Consider the following 16,344-nt stretch of genomic DNA (forward strand, 5'->3'; position numbering starts at 1 on the left):
TGTTTGCAAGTTGCACATTTAGACCATTCTTGAAAATCAGCTTTTTGGATTTACATATTTATTAAGACAAAATTATTTAACTTAAATAAAGCTAATATACAAGGACAGACGATATGCAATGCCTCTGGATGTATGTATAAAATTAAGTGTATCACATGACTATTTACACCTAAATGAGAGAATTGAGCACATTTTATAACCAGAACTAGGAAAGGCATTTTTAACTTCCTCGGTAATTGAGAATCAAATTTTGATGTAATGGTAAAGACAATATTTTATGTATAAAAGGTCGCATGTTCAAAATCTGAATAGAAATTTTTTTTTGTGAATATTAAATAGTTATGTAACTTGATCTTCAACATTTTACTGTAAAAAATAAAAAAAAATACATGAACAATTTCAAGAAATTTTTATTTTTTTTAGTAAAAATTAAAGGTCAAAATACCCAACTATTTAATATCATTATTAATATAACAAATGATTTTCTCCATTCAGATTTCGAATCTATGACCTATCACATAGAAATCATGTGTTTTTGTCACTATACCAAATACTGGTTCTAATTTCAAAGAATTTAAAATCTGGATGGAACTAAATCACATTTTTGTTTTGAAGTCCACTTCTTATGAAGAAAACATACTCGGATTGAATTCAACTAGGCCCTTCTTCTTTCTTTTTTTATTGAACATTTGAAGAAAATCATGTTTCTTTTCTTATTACTTAATTGCATGTGTAAAAGCTGGAGTAGAACTAGGGTGTTCTTAAGTTCACTAAGTTTTTTTGTGAACTCAACTTTAAAATTTATCATATTGATTTCAAATGATAAATTCGAACCGTTGAAACTCATATACTTTATGATTTTGAGTGACGTATCTACATGTGAAAATTTAAAACTTTTGAATTAATTTAATATAAAATTAAGTATCAAAATTAGAAGGTTTATAAATTAATTTTATGCATTCATTTTTTGAACAGTTTTTTTTTTTTATCACTAGATTCTATACAAAATTAATTTGAAAATTAATGCAGTCATAAGCTAATTTTTTTTTTTTTTTTTGAGTTAAGGGTGGAGATCAAGCCACTCAACTATTTAATACTATTGTAATACAATAATGAATTTTTTCTATTTGAATTTTGAACCCATGACCTCTTACATAGTTAACATGTGTCTTTGCCACTATATCATATGCTAGTTCTTCAGTTATTGTGTATTTTGAGTATGATTATTTTGGGTCAAATCAATGCACTTTATCACTTTAAATATATAAGACCTAAATACACAAAGAAGATTAAATTACAAGCGCACAATTTATCTTTGTAGTAAATGAGGTATCGATCCAAATACTAAGACAATTGTATTTTTTTTTTATCTAAACTAAATTAAATCTAAATAAATGCAAATAAGCAAATGGTGTTGGGGGGGGGGGGGGGGGGGGGGGGTTGTTGCAAGTAAGCTAATTTTGGGTTCAATACCCGAAGTAGTTGGTTGTAACAAGAATTAAACTAAATGCAAATAAAAAGGGTTTTGTGATCAAGATAACGAAGTCTAAGGGCTTTTGGTCAACAATCACTTGGTTATTCTATTTACTTTTGGAATTCTCTAAATTCATGTTATTGTCTTGATGGGGATTGATTTATCTACCTCCTAACATTACCTCTCATAATTTCATGTCTTCACATTAATATACCTCCAGCCTAGGTCTGTCACAACCTATTTGGGTTCTTTAATTGAAGTCATCTACTATTACTAATTGGTATTGTATTTAGTAAATTTCCAATTAACGCATGTAATTGAACAATTGGTTTTCCAAAGCTTTCCATATCGAACCTTTGGTCCTATGAATCCGGGATAGACTAGACTTGTTAGGACTAACCTATTATCCCTAAGGTGATTGGTGTACAATGAAAGTGTTTTATCTAAAGATCCATAGAGACAGAAGGTACTGTCACTAACTCTGCAAGGTTAGGTCATCAAAAACACAATAATGCATAACTCACAAATATAAAATAGAACCAAACATCAAGCCAAAACAATCATAATAAAGAGAATATCTAAGTAAATAAACTAACTTCATGATACAACCTAAGTCCTTAGAGAGGAAATTAGTCTCTCATGGGTGCAATAACAATAACATTCATGATAGAAAACAAGAAATCCATACAAGTAAAATCAAGAAAATAATAAGAGAAATATAGTACACCAATTCCCAAGTTACGCCTCAGTTCTTCCTTGCAAGCTCTTCGAGATCCATCAAGTTCTTCAATCCTTCGCACATTTGATTCCCTTGAGAGATGAGATGGATGGAGATGGTGATTAGGGTTTCAATGGAGAGAATTGTGATATCCAAAGATGAGACCCTAGATGGCTGCCTACTGTCTTATATAACCAAATTCGTGGCTTGAGAAATAATCAGGCGCAATCTGGAAGTGAATCGGGCGAAGATCTCGCAATAAATGCACAAAATCTGCTGAAATTCAAGCTGGTGCGGCTCAGGGTGCGGCCTCACAGTCTGCGTTGTGAAGATAGATGGAGTGTGTGCAGGCAGGGGTGGCCCCACCTTCACCCACAAAACCTCATTGTCTTTTGGGGTGTTGTTCTGCCGAGGTGTGTGGCTAGGAGTGTGGGCAGGGGTGGCCACATGGTAGGCCGCACCAATGTGCTGTGCATGTCTTCTGGGCTTCTGAGAGGTATGCGGGTCGGCCAGGCTGCATCTTAGGCCGTACAACTTCTCTGACTTGGCTATTTTTGTTCCTTTTTTATCGAGGTTTCTTCCAAAATGGATACGGTCGCACCAAGTGCCCCAAAGATCGTTCCAAAGCTTGCAAATGCTCCAAAACTACAAATAAAATGAGCAAACAGCAGTAACTTGGTTCTTGATGTATTTCTAAGCTAAATTATGCTAAATTAACCTAAATGCATGGAAATTAATCAAGTTATCAATACAAAACCATAAGCAAAAATGTATATATTTTGTGCTTATCATCAGTCATAAGATAGATAAATTTTAACTGTTTGAATTCGTCGTTTGAAATCAATCTGATTGGTTTTAAAGTTAAGTTCACAAAGAAAATTGACTTGGTGAACTTATGAACACCCTAGTTCTACTCGTAAAAGTTTTATCTTCTGATAAGAAAAAAGTACCTCGGCTTGCTGAAAAATCAGCCCGTCTCGATTTTTTCCGTGAGTATTTGTTCACAATATTTATTATTTTGCATCTCTTATTTATGTTCTTTTTTTAAAAAAAAGGGTGTTTATCAGCTTATAAAATAGTTCCGAAATTTTTATTAATATCTAAAAAAAATAAAAAAAAGTTCAAATTCTACCCACTTTTAAGTGGAATTTCAAAAAATGCCCAAACTATATTCTCACCGGTTATATAATTTCTTTCCGATGAGATTCTCACCGGTTTTTTTTTTTTTTACAAAACATAATTTTTTAAATTTATTTATTTATTGTATTGAAATATTAGAAATGTTTAATATATTTCTTTGAAAATAGATGGAATACAATATAATTTGATTTATTAGAAAGACTGCGACATATATCAATATTTTTTAGGCCGGATTTTTCACGGCTGTAAGAAAAATTAATGTATTTTTTATGTGTTACTGGAAAAAAATAAAAATACTTGGATTTTGAGTTATTGATCCCAGATCAAAAGTCACTTCTAAGTAAATACATAAAATATTGTCATCCTTTTAGCACATTTAATTTATAAAAAGTTGTATCTATTTTAAAAAAAAATAAAAACTTTAAATTATTTAATGATTGTTATGAAAAAAATAATTTTCAAAATAAATACAACTTTTTAGAAATTAAATGTACTAGAATGATCACAATATTTTCTGTATTACCTAGAAGTGACTTTAGACCACGATCAATAACTCAAATTCAAAGCATATATTTTTTTTTTCTAATAACACATAAAGAAATATATTAATTTTTCTTACAACTGTGAAAAATTCGGCCTAAAATTTTTTGAACTAGATTATTTGTCATAGTCTTTGTAATAAATCAAATTATATTATATTCCATCTATTTTCAAAGAAATATATTAAATATTTCTAATATTTCAATACAAAAAATAAATCAATTAAATAAATTTCTGTTTTGTAAAAAAAAAAAAACCTGTGAGAATTTCACTAAAAAAATTATAGAACCGGTGAGATTCTCACCAGAAAGAAATTATAGAACCGGTGAGAATCTCACTGAAAAGAAATTATAGAACCGGTGAGAATCTCACCGGTTTGGACATTTTTCGAAATCCCGCTGGAAAGCGGGTAGAATTTGAATTTTTTTTTTTTTTTGGATACTAATAAAAATTTCGGAAAATAGTTCCTACCGTTTGATTAAGATCTGAGGGATGTTAAATGTGTGAAAAAATGACTTAGGCAACACAGGCCACAAAAAGCAAAAAAAAAAAAAAAACTTTCTGCCACGCGGCAGTGGTATAGACCGGTAAGATAACTTCAAATTTTTGATATAATTTAGTATAAAATCTTATCAATAATATTGTAAAGTATAAAATAAAATTACAGTGCTACCAAGTAAAATTGGACCAACAAATACTCGTACAAGTGTAAAGGTAAATGTTAAGTAATAGACCAAATTTTATTTTAATTTTTTTCTTTGATTACAAATAAAATAACCTTATTTTGAATTGAAATATTTGAAAGTAATACAATCTAAATCATAACGCAAGAAAGTTTTCATAAAAATATATTGAATCTCTAAAATTCACAAAATTATTTCATAGTCACATGAAATATAAAAATATAATCAGAACTATAAAGCTACTAAAATTTGATGAGCAAAATAAAAGGTGGAATTTTTCGCACATGATCAATATACCAAAATTTAATTTAGAGCATAAAAGAAAACCCTTTGATCTGAAAATTTAATTCTTCTTTCGCTTTTGGTTAGTGTTCCAAAAAAAGAGAGCTTTATTTTCAAAAAAAAAAAAATGTAGTTGGACGTTATAATCTATAACGTCCAGCTATTTTTGATTAATTAGTAATTATTAATGACCGGAATAACTGAATGTTATGATTTATAACTGCAGCTACAGTGCCATGATGTTGTTATTATTTTTCGAAATTTCAAAAAATTGTAACCATTCACCATTGTCGATATATATATAAATATTTTTTTTTCTTATTAATAAAAAAATCGGTTGGATCTGGGTCCAAATAGAAATAGTGCGTGACAGGACATCGACCGCAGCGCAGAGAATAATTGAGGAAAAAGAGCCGAGCGGATCTCCTGCGGCAGTGCTATTAAAATAATGGCCTTTTCACCCGTTTGTAGAGAAGACAACACTCGTTTTATAGTTGCTCGCACAGAACGTGTTTCTGGGAAAAGGTATATGAAATGTGGAGAGCTGCTATCTGTTGGATCTCGATCTCGCGCAAAAATTGGAAACTAATGAACGGTTCCGATCACCATTTCGTTTCATTTCCTTTTCCGTGCCTGGCTGTCCTGTGACTCCTGTCCCCTGGTCCCAGCCATGAAAGAATTCAGATTTGTTCGACGCGTAAAAGTCCAAGATCTACACCAATCGTTACAAAGAGTCAAATACAGCATACAAATTTCTATTCTATATTAACGCAAAATATGAAGAGTCAAGATTCATCTAATCTAAGACAGAAAGTAAACACTGCTCAAGTCTAGCTCGTCGCTGTCACAAAGTCAAGAATGTATCAAAATATTGCTAGAAAATTTATTTACAACGAATTGAAAAGGAAAGGTATAGCCCTGAAAAATTGACCACGCAAAATATCTAATTCTGGCTTTATATTCATAATTACAGATCAATTTTTTTTTTATGGCCAAGTGCCGGATTGGAGATATCTAATTCTGGCTTTTTCATTTATAAAATCGCATACACCTAGGTACATATAACACAATTCATTTTTTATTTTTCTTCAAACAAGTGATTCATTTCTTTACAAAATGGAAAAAGAATATATTCTATTAACCTATTCAGGTGATTTTGATCGGCTCAGATGTAGTGGGTAGTTTAAATTGAATAAAGGCACATCCATAGTTCCATACTATATATACTGCCGCATTAATAAGCAGCACATACTATCACTAAAAAAAAAAAAAAAAAAAAAAATTAAAAATAAGCCGCACATACAAACTAAAACAGGATAAGTCTTTCCAAGGAATAGTTAGATATGTGATTACTGGGGTGGGTTACGTGAATTTTTCAAATTTGCATACTTTTCAAAAGATAGGGACACTTCATCAGTTTTAAGAGATGAAGCCAATGGATCATATTCATTGCTACAATATATACTTCCATTTCCCAATAGAAGTCACATACATACCTGTTATATATCTATTACCTATTATCCATGACGTTTCTCTTCCACCTCCTCTTTCTCTCACTCTTTATTTCTGTGAAAGCCATTAATTATCTTGATCTCGGTGCATCTTTATCAGTTAAAGATCCTTCTCAAGTTCTGAAATCGACGAACGGTGCTTTCACATGCGGCTTCCACAACAGCTCACCGACTGCTTTTACCTTCTCAATTTGGTTCTCTAAGTCAGCAAAATATACATCAGTTTGGACTGCGAACCTCAATCGACCTGTTTATCGTACCAGGTCTATAATTAGATTAAGCAAAGATGGAAATCTGGTTTTGAAGGATTTTGATGGAGGGGTGGTATGGAGCAGCAACGTGAGCACACGGGATGCTTATCGAGCTGAGCTCCAGGATACAGGAAATCTTGTCATTAAAAGTCGAGGTAACAACACTCTCTGGCAAAGCTTTGATTCCCCTACTGATACCTTGTTGCCTAATCAACCAATTACCGCAAACATAAATTTGATCGCTTATAGATCACCACTTTCTTCAGACTACTACAGATTCTATTTCGATGATAATTATGTCCTGTCACTGAGGTACGAAAACATCAACCTCACACTCTCTACCATATATTGGCCAGATCCAGTGAACAGTGTGTATGGAAATGGAAGAGTAACTTCCATGACTAGAAGATATGGTTCTTTCGATGTAAATGGTCTTTTTACCTCAAGTGACGGATTAAGGTTTGAAGCATCTGATTTGGGTCTCGGGGTTTGGAGACGACTCACGCTAGACTCTGATGGCAACCTCAGGCTGTATAGTCTGAATGAAACTGATGGAACCTGGTCAATCTCATATCTAGCTCTTTCTCAACAATGTAAGATCCATGGGTTATGCGGGACGAATGGAATTTGCATGTATGCACCGCAGCCTACATGCACTTGTCCTCCCGGTTTCAAAATGAATGATACGAGTGATTGGAGTAAAGGATGCTCACGTACTTCCAATAATAATACTAAACGGTGGTTTGTTCATGTCCCCAGCACTGATTATTGGGGTTCTGACATAAATGTCACGACTACAACCTCTATCGAAGAGTGCAAGGACATTTGTAGGAATTACAGCTCCTGCGAAGGTATTGAATACCATCCTGGAAAAGGAGATTGTTATGCGAAAGAGTTTCTCTTCAATGGTAAGTATCGTCCTGGCTATCCGGGCGACATCTACCTTAAACTTTCCCAAAGAAATGATGCGTTTTCAGAACAATTGTTCCATACAAGGGTGCTTAATCCTATTTGTAATGGAACAGAGACAGACGTCATGGTTCCTTTACAACAACAGAGTGCAAAGGGAAAAACACCGTGGGCTTATTTGTATTGGTTTTTACTTGCTCTTTTTGTAATAGAACTCTTCTTCATTTCTTTTGGTTGTTGTTTCATGTTTGGAAAGGAGAGAAATCCAGTAGAAAAAGAAGAAGGGTACAAGTTGGTCTCCAATCAATTTCGTAAATACACATACAGAGAACTAGAGAAAGCTTCTAATAAATTTAAAGATGTCATTGGGCAGGGAGGATCCGGAGTTGTTTACAAAGGTGTATTGAGAGATGGTAGAGTGGCAGCTTTGAAAAAATTGGATGTAGTTAACCAAGGTGAGCAAGAATTTCAGGCCGAATTGAGTGTTATCGGTCAGATTTATCACATGAACCTTGTGAGAATTTGGGGCTTCTGTTCGGAGAAATCGCACCGGATCCTGGTCACAGAATTTGTCGAAAATGGTTCGTTGGACAAAGCACTGTTTGGTACAGGTACTTCAAGTATCTTGCTTGGATGGAAGCAGAGATATAAAATCGCAACAGGCGTGGCAAAAGGGTTGGCATATCTGCATCATGAGTGCTTAGAATGGGTCATTCATTGTGATGTTAAACCGGAGAATATTTTGTTAGATCAAGAGTTTGAGCCAAAGATCACCGATTTTGGATTATCAAAGTTGCTTCATAGAAGCGGAGGAAACTCAATGTTATCACAGATTCGAGGGACCAGAGGTTATATAGCACCGGAATGGGCAACTAATCTTCCAATCACAGCAAAAGTTGATGTTTACAGCTATGGAGTAATGCTTCTTGAGTTAGTGATGGGGGTTCGAGTTTCAGATTGTGTAATTGATAATGGAGAGGGGGTAAACATGCTGGTGAGTAGTTTGGGGATGATGCTTAAAGAAAAACTTGCAGACGATGAACCTTCTTGCATTGTACAAATTGTAGACACTAGATTGAAAGGTGATTTCAACCTTGCAGAGGTAACTGCATGCGTAAAGTTAGCTGTTTCTTGCTTGGAAGAGGAGCAGAGAAAGAGGCCTAGTATGAATTTTGTTGTGCAAACTCTACACTTGGTTGATGCCTGAGTCATTAATGTAAATCATGTAATTGGCAATAGGTTAAACAAATAGACTTCTTCCTCATATTTTATATCATGTAATGCAAGGAAAACAATAGAATTTTTTTTTTCTTGTATTGTTTATTTAATTATGTACTCCCTTTTTTGATAAAAATTGTCTCCTAATTAGCTAAATAAGATGACCAAATCATCTGCTATCATTTAAATCCTCTGTTTGTGCTCTTTATTTTTATGATAAGACAGTTGTGTCGCACATAATTAACATATTGACCTAACGTTTTCAGTGTTTTCTTATCTTCCAGTTCACAGAAATTATTGATTGTATTCACAGTAGCTAGAGTGGGAAAAATGGCATGGGGGAGTCGGCTCCGTCACGGCACGGCACGGCACGTGTTAATGTTCCGTGACTCGCGTGTCCCGTGCCGTGACCAGCTTGTAGAAAATTTGGCACAGCACGGCACGTCACGTAAAAAATCCGATCACACCGCGGCACGTAATTACACGAGTCACGTGTAATTAGGACCGTTAGGTCTTAATCAAATGGTGAATCTTGAATAAACTAACTTAAATTATGAAAAAATAGTTAAACGTGAGAAACGTGATCAGTTACGTTTGGACACGGCACGCGAGTTATGCCGTGACTCGCATGCCGTGACTACCCCTCAACATTTTGGTCACGGCACGACACAGCACGAGACCAGACCAAAGTCACGGCATGTTAGTCACGGCACGGCATGACACGGCATGTTTGTTTCCACTCTAACAGTAGCATCTTATTTTCTTTTCTTATCTTCCTTTCTATCCACTACTGAGTCTTAACTGATAAATGTGTGAAAGGAACAAACCTCTCAGTCTCTTGATGTACACAATGCGACCCTATTCCAATCAATGCTTCTCAGATGTAGTTCGCATGCATTTCATCTCCACATTTCACCAAATCAGGTGACACCAAAGAAAAAATCAATCGGGCTTATCCATTTCTGCGCATTTAGAATAATAATTAGTGTTAAGTAGAATTTTGAACAAACTTTTCTTTTGTGTACAAGTGATATGAAAAGTAATTCTATAAATAGCAAAATCTCTTTTGATTGAAATGAAAAGTTGCAATCACCAGCCTAGGTCTGTGATTGGTATGAACAGAAAAACTGCAAAGCCGTAGAAAAATTATACAGCTCTAGCTCTCCAGCCCAACGAATTATGAGGGACAAAATATTATATTTCTGTTTGTCCCCTCCATATTTTTCATAAGAGAAAGAACGAAATTAATTACCCAAACTTTTTCCCATGGTCAGCCAAACCAACAAATTAACGTCATTTCGAAGGAATGTGAATAAGATAAGACAATCAATAATTATCTCAAAAAGAAATTGACCAATTTGTGGTTATAGAGGGGCTGTTGGGCAATGAAATGATTATTACAATTAATAATAAATTAACTCACTGAACAATTAATCAAGCATTTAATTCGTTTTGAAAATTCCAAGAATATGATTTCGCCTAAAACTGATTAGTCCAAACTTACTGTATTTAAAAAGATTTTCATATCAAATTCAAGTGAAATAAAAGGAGAAGAACAACCTCTCGATCGCATGGAACGTGCAGCGGGGCAATGAATTTCAACGAGGGCTAGCAACCTTGGTTGTCTTAATTAAAGACAATTGGCTGGACCGTGACCGTGTCGGACTGTTCAAATTCGATGACTGTCCGAGTGGATCCCACCTTTCCGACAAGCGGCCTGGATTGACGCTCTTCAATTCAAGCAGCGTGACCGCATGAGCGCGTTGAGACAACTCAAGGTTTTTTTTATTCCAGTCTTACAAGGGAGCAAAGAGAAAAAAAGGTTCTGAGGTACAATTTACAAAAACGGACTGTCCAGATTAATCTCAGCTGGACCAAACTCAATCCGGTGCCTATAAAAACTACATGGGTTCACTTTAAGATGCATGTTGAATTAATTAAAAGAACGGTCCTGATTTATAAATTGCACCTCATGGACCTGGGGGATTCGAAGAATATCCTAATTTACTTGATTACATATTACTCTGTTGTGATCATGTCCTTAGTCAAATTCCGTCAGTATCCAATCTAAAACGATAAATGATATAATTTCTATTTTGTGAAAATGCTTTTATTAAATTAAACGTAGTTTATATTACAATAAAGTCGTTGCACTGGGAGAAACATGCATTCACTTAAAACAAAAACAAAAAATAGGTATGTATTCAGATTGTGTACCAGTGTGTATCAATACACCTATAAGTTCATATACCAGTTCACTAGCTCGTCAGCTCTTACCAGTACAAAAATACTATAACTACATCCCTTGTGACTTGTGAGTGACGTAAGTCAGGAAAAAAACAGAAACAAAAAATTAGTATGTGTTGGTATTGAGCCGCCAGTTCGTCATCATGCATGCTCAAATAGAGATGTATTGAGCAATCAGTCATCCTTGTCCTCACTACATATATATTGGTTCAAAATCAAAGTGCATCAAACCGAAATATCCATAGCAAATACAGTCCATACTCTTCTTTTATTAGACCCAAAAGAAAAAAAAAAAAACAAGAATGAGAAAAAGGCCGAGAAAAAAGAGGAGGATAGTTCAGAAGAAAAAGGCCGAGAAAAAAGAGGAGGATAGTTCAGAAGAAAAAGGCCGAGAAAAAAAGAGGAGAAGAAAAAAAAAAGTAGAAAGAAGAACTAGAAGTAGACCACAACTTCAAATAATAAATGACAACAACAAAAGAATTTCTGGAGAGGCGACTAGATTCGAACTCGAAGCGTAACTTTTTCAGTCTTTTCTATTGTCGAAGAGAAGAAGAAAAAAAATATCAACTAAAAACGCCTGCTCAATCACAAAGTGATAAAAAAAAATGCATGTAAACGTCCGTAGGATATGAATCTATAATTAATAATTGATAATTATGGTAGGGTTATAAAATTGATATTTTCGTAGCCCATTCGGATAATCAGATCCATCATTACGATGAGTAGGATATAAGATATTCATTCATCTATATAAATCAAATCCGATTTCAAACTGATACGCATGTAAATGCCAAAAGTAATTTTTTTAATGAATTAATTAATAATTATGTATATAATAGGAAAATAAAACGAAAAGGATAAATATAGTATCCAAAACATTTTTTTTAGAAAGTGAGTAAAATCTACCAATTTCATCAAAAATCAGAGATTTCAAATACTTTCAATCTCCAGACATATCTAGAACCAAAAAACAGATACAAAAGAGCTACAAAGAACCAATAAACAAAAGTAAAAAGACATCACAAAATACATCCAACTAAAAACATCATCCTACTAAGCAACAACCACAAGAAGACCTCTAAGCTATATAACTAGAGCTATACCAAGCATAAGGGTTGTATCTCATTGTGTCAGCAGGGTGGTTTCCCCTTCCTCTTCCTCTACCTCTACCTCTACCTCTGACAAGTTCAATTCTTCCTCTAACATGAGAGGTTGTAATTCCTGGATAATCAAGTCATTAGTATCCAAAGGTAAAATCAGAGATAAATGAAGAGTATAAGCATTATTAAGAGTGTTGCACTAGAAACAGGTAAGAGAGATATTTTTGGAACCTACTGATTTCAGAGAAGCAATACAGGTGTTTTGAAAGCATAATTTATTCTTTTTCAACAATATACACCAAAGTACAGCACCCTAACAAGCTCAACTAAAGGTATATTTTTTTTTAAAGGAATAGAAGTATTAAGGAACCAAACATCCTCCATACATGTACTAGTAAATGTAAAGTTGTTGTGGGAGGCTATCCACTGCCAAATGACATTAATAAAAGATAAATGTACAAAATAGGTGGTCAGTTGATTCAAATTCACCACAAAAAGAACAAGTAGGGTCTCTTGCTAGCCGTTTTTGAAAAGGTTGCATTTAGTTAATATTTTGTCCCTTTTGAGTAAATATAGAAAAAAATAATAATTTTAAGGAGTATTTTAGACATCTAAATTGAGTTGAACTCATTATTTTTAATGTCTCCATATTTCAACCATTGATAAAAAGAATGAACTAAAAATTTACCAACATAAGACCATCTTCAATAAAGAGTATCAGGCAAAGAGGGGTTTGCAAGATAGTTATGTGTAAAAGTGTGCAGGTTATGCCACTCAATACAAAGTACACCAGTTAATTGTCTAGTAAAGTTTAATTATAAAGAGGAGTGTTCAAAAGCCTCAATAACTAAAAGACCAGGATCAGTAATGTAAAGAAAAAGATTTGGATAAATTGAAAAAAGAGGGTGCTCAGAACACTATCTATCTTTCCATAAAAGAATTGTAGAACCATTACTAAGTTGCTTAGAAAGACCAAGTTTTATTGCATTTGTGTCCTTACAAACACCAGACTAAAAAGGAGAGCATGTAGAAGAAAAACCAAATGGGCCATATTTAGCCAAAATAATGGTTTTCCACGTACCAGAAACTTGAGAATCTTTAAATCTAACCTACCATTTGACTAATAAAGCTTGATTTAATCTATTGAGGTCAACGATGCTCAAACCACCTCAATTTGGACTTGCAAATAGTGTCCCAAGAAACAAAATAATATTTTTTTTTTCACTGTATTACCACCCAAAACAAAATTAAATAATATTTAAAAAAAAAAATCAGTTTCAGTTAGAAAATCGAATAGCTCACCAATATACACCAATCTGTTTCATGACTAAACCAGACTATCATAGTTTACTAACACTACAATTTTGCATACGTTACAAATCATACAAGAAAATTTATATAAACTTGATCTGCGCCTAACACATTTATTGCAAGCAACATCTGTTCATATTATGATGAAACAAATATACATAATAATGCTTGCAAATTCGTCTATCATTTCTCTATTAAGCACGTAGATAGTTTGATCCGCTAACCATTTTGATTAAAAAAAATCAAATTTCGAATTGAATATTAGTCCTATAGTATGTCTTCTTTTGATTCTATACATCTTTTGATGTTTTTTTACATATAAAACTCTAAATTTATTTAGTCTCATACTCATCACACGTACTCGCCGACGTCTCTTCAACGCTCTCTATCTCACAAAAGATCAAAATCGACGTCTCTTCTCCCTCTTTTCTCATTTTTTTTCAAGAACTTTCCTAAATTCTCTTATTTGATTGTTAGACACTTGATTTTCTAATTCGTACTGATTTTTTTCCTATTTTTTCAATGTCATTTAGGAAAATTTTGAATTACTTGATAATTGATTAGTTATGTTTCATTTATTTTCATTTTTTATATCATTTAAGGAGTTATTTGTGATTTAATGATCTCATTAAGTAAATATGATTTTATTATCTATTTTGAATATACAATTGAATATAAATTCTAGAGAGAGGAGAATAACTCTTATAACGATAACAATATTCATATATGACAACAGAATGTATCATAAAATGACAATAACAAATAATACTTATTTTTTTCTATTTTTTAAATGTCATTTAGAAAAATTTTGAATTACTTGATAATTGATTAGTCATTTTTCATTTATTTCCATTTTTATATCATTTAAGGAGTTATTTGTGAGTTAATGATCTCATTAAGTAAATATGATTTTATTATCTATTTTGAATATACAATTGAATATAAATTCTAGAGAGAGGAGAATAAATCTTATAACAATAACAATATTCATATATGATAACAGAATGTATCATAAAATGACAATAACAAATAATTATACAACTTTTTTTGATAATTTCTCTCTCTTGTTTTCCAGTCAAGCAACATAACAACAACAAAACTTGTATGTACCAGTAAAAGAAAATTTCATTAATATGTCATTTAAGAATGAGTTTTATATTTGTATGCAAATATGTTGCTTTATTTTTTTTATTGTTTAATAATTATTCATTATTGATTTATTTTTATAATAAAAATATATTATTTTATACGAGAACTCATTTTCTGAAAATGAAAAAAAAATTATTGGAGACCAGTACATTGTGACACAACCATAAAAAATTAAAAAATTAAAAAAAGAAGACACAAATTGAGGAATCTATAGGTCTCAAGAGCTATGCAATTTTTACTGTATAAAAAATAAGTCAATTTAAACCTGAAATGTCTACATAATAATAATAATAATAATAATAATAATAATTCACGTTTCTGTGTTCTCCAGCTGCTTCTCCATCACCGAGCGCATATATTTATCTATTCGAACCGACAATGAACAAATAGAGAGATAGAGATAAAGATGAAAAGTGAAAAGTGAAAGGGGATGGTGTTAGTGAAATGCCAAAGGAGAATAAGAATGGAAGTAAAATTAAAAGAAAGGTCGACCTGATCTTTCCTTTGCCACAGAAAAGAAAGAGGGGAAATCCAATTGAAACACAGTAAAAGAGGAATCCAATACTCTCTTTTTCTACACTATCATTATTATATTGTGTTTATTAATAATATTTTGATCTTTAAAAATTCAGATCTTAGACTTCGGACCAGAAATTAATGCTAGCAATGATTCATGCTCCATCTCTCAAGAACTAGTTAGTATCTTATCATCCGTACTTTGCTACGGGTTCAAAATTTAAATAGAAAAAAATTAGATCAAATATTTTCATCTTTTATAATATATATTTTTTTTAATTAATTTGAAGCATTAATTTTACTTCTTAACTGTTCACAGATTATTTAAAATTTACATTGTTTTTACAAGAATGCTCAAATTTTGGAATAAAATAAAATCATCAACTCACATCCGTTGTTTGGAATTCATATTTTTGAATTATCAATATAAGTCATCATAATGGAACATCAAAATGTCGGACTCTTAATTTCCTCCAAAAAATAGCAACCTTTGAACAAACGAAATTGAGTACCATACATCTCTAAGAAAATTCAGTAGCATAAATTTGATGGCATAACTTCTAATTTAGTGATTGCCGAAATAATTTAATCTATACCTAAAAAAAGTTTAACTTATATCTCTAGAAACTTCCTGGTCTCTTACTCTTAGGTTTCGTTCCGGAAAAAAAATATCAATTGAAGGAAATATTATTTTTTTAAAACAAATTATTTATAAAGAAAAATAATTTTGCATTTAGAAAATTTATGACAATAATAAACATTTATTTAGAATATCAAAGACATATATAATAATATAATAGTAAATAACATGATTAATTAAGCGTACATTAAATCAATAGAGAAACACACAAATATATTGCTCTAGAGTTGTATAAATAGCATCTTAGGCACATAAATGCGTACTTTAAAAGAGAAAAAAAAATAAAAAATAATATGAAAAACAATCCGATCAAGAAAATAAGAAGAGAAACTTAAATGGGAGATACACAACTAAAAAAAACTAGAAAACTTCAACATCTTTATAAAATATCAAGAAACAACTATGCATTCAACTGCACCAAGGAACTTATTCTCCATACATGTAAGACCAGCTTTTTCATCAGAATTTGATTCTGTTGTAATTTTTTAGGCATTAGCTGTCATCACGATAAATTTCTGATGTCTCTTTTCTTCAGAATTATAAAGAATAGAGCCTCCATATTTATAAAAGAACCACACGTGGCATACATACCTATCAAGGCATTGCACAAATAGAGGTCTACTTTTATCTGATTACCCCGAACCGAACTGGATCC

At 32.3% G+C, this 16,344-nt stretch overlaps 1 protein-coding gene across 1 annotated transcript; it reads left to right on the plus strand.

Moving 5' to 3' along the window:
* Window positions 1-6,290: 6,290 nt before the first annotated feature.
* LOC144563083 (putative receptor protein kinase ZmPK1) lies at window positions 6,291-8,818 on the plus strand. Its single transcript, XM_078312465.1, has one exon. The coding sequence runs from the start codon at window positions 6,361-6,363 to the stop codon at window positions 8,713-8,715; it is 2,355 nt and encodes a 784-aa protein (XP_078168591.1). The 5' UTR covers window positions 6,291-6,360; the 3' UTR covers window positions 8,716-8,818.
* The last annotated feature ends 7,526 nt before the right edge of the window (window positions 8,819-16,344 follow it).

The sequence above is a fragment of the Carex rostrata genome, chromosome 12 (assembly GCF_964058835.1).
Source record: "Carex rostrata chromosome 12, lpCarRost1.2, whole genome shotgun sequence".
Taxonomy (NCBI): Eukaryota; Viridiplantae; Streptophyta; class Magnoliopsida; order Poales; family Cyperaceae; genus Carex; species Carex rostrata.

Coding starts and splice junctions, on each gene's coding strand:
- LOC144563083 (XM_078312465.1), top strand. CDS start 6,361: ATGACGTTTCTCTTCCACCTCCTCTTTCTCTCACTCTTTATTTCTGTG.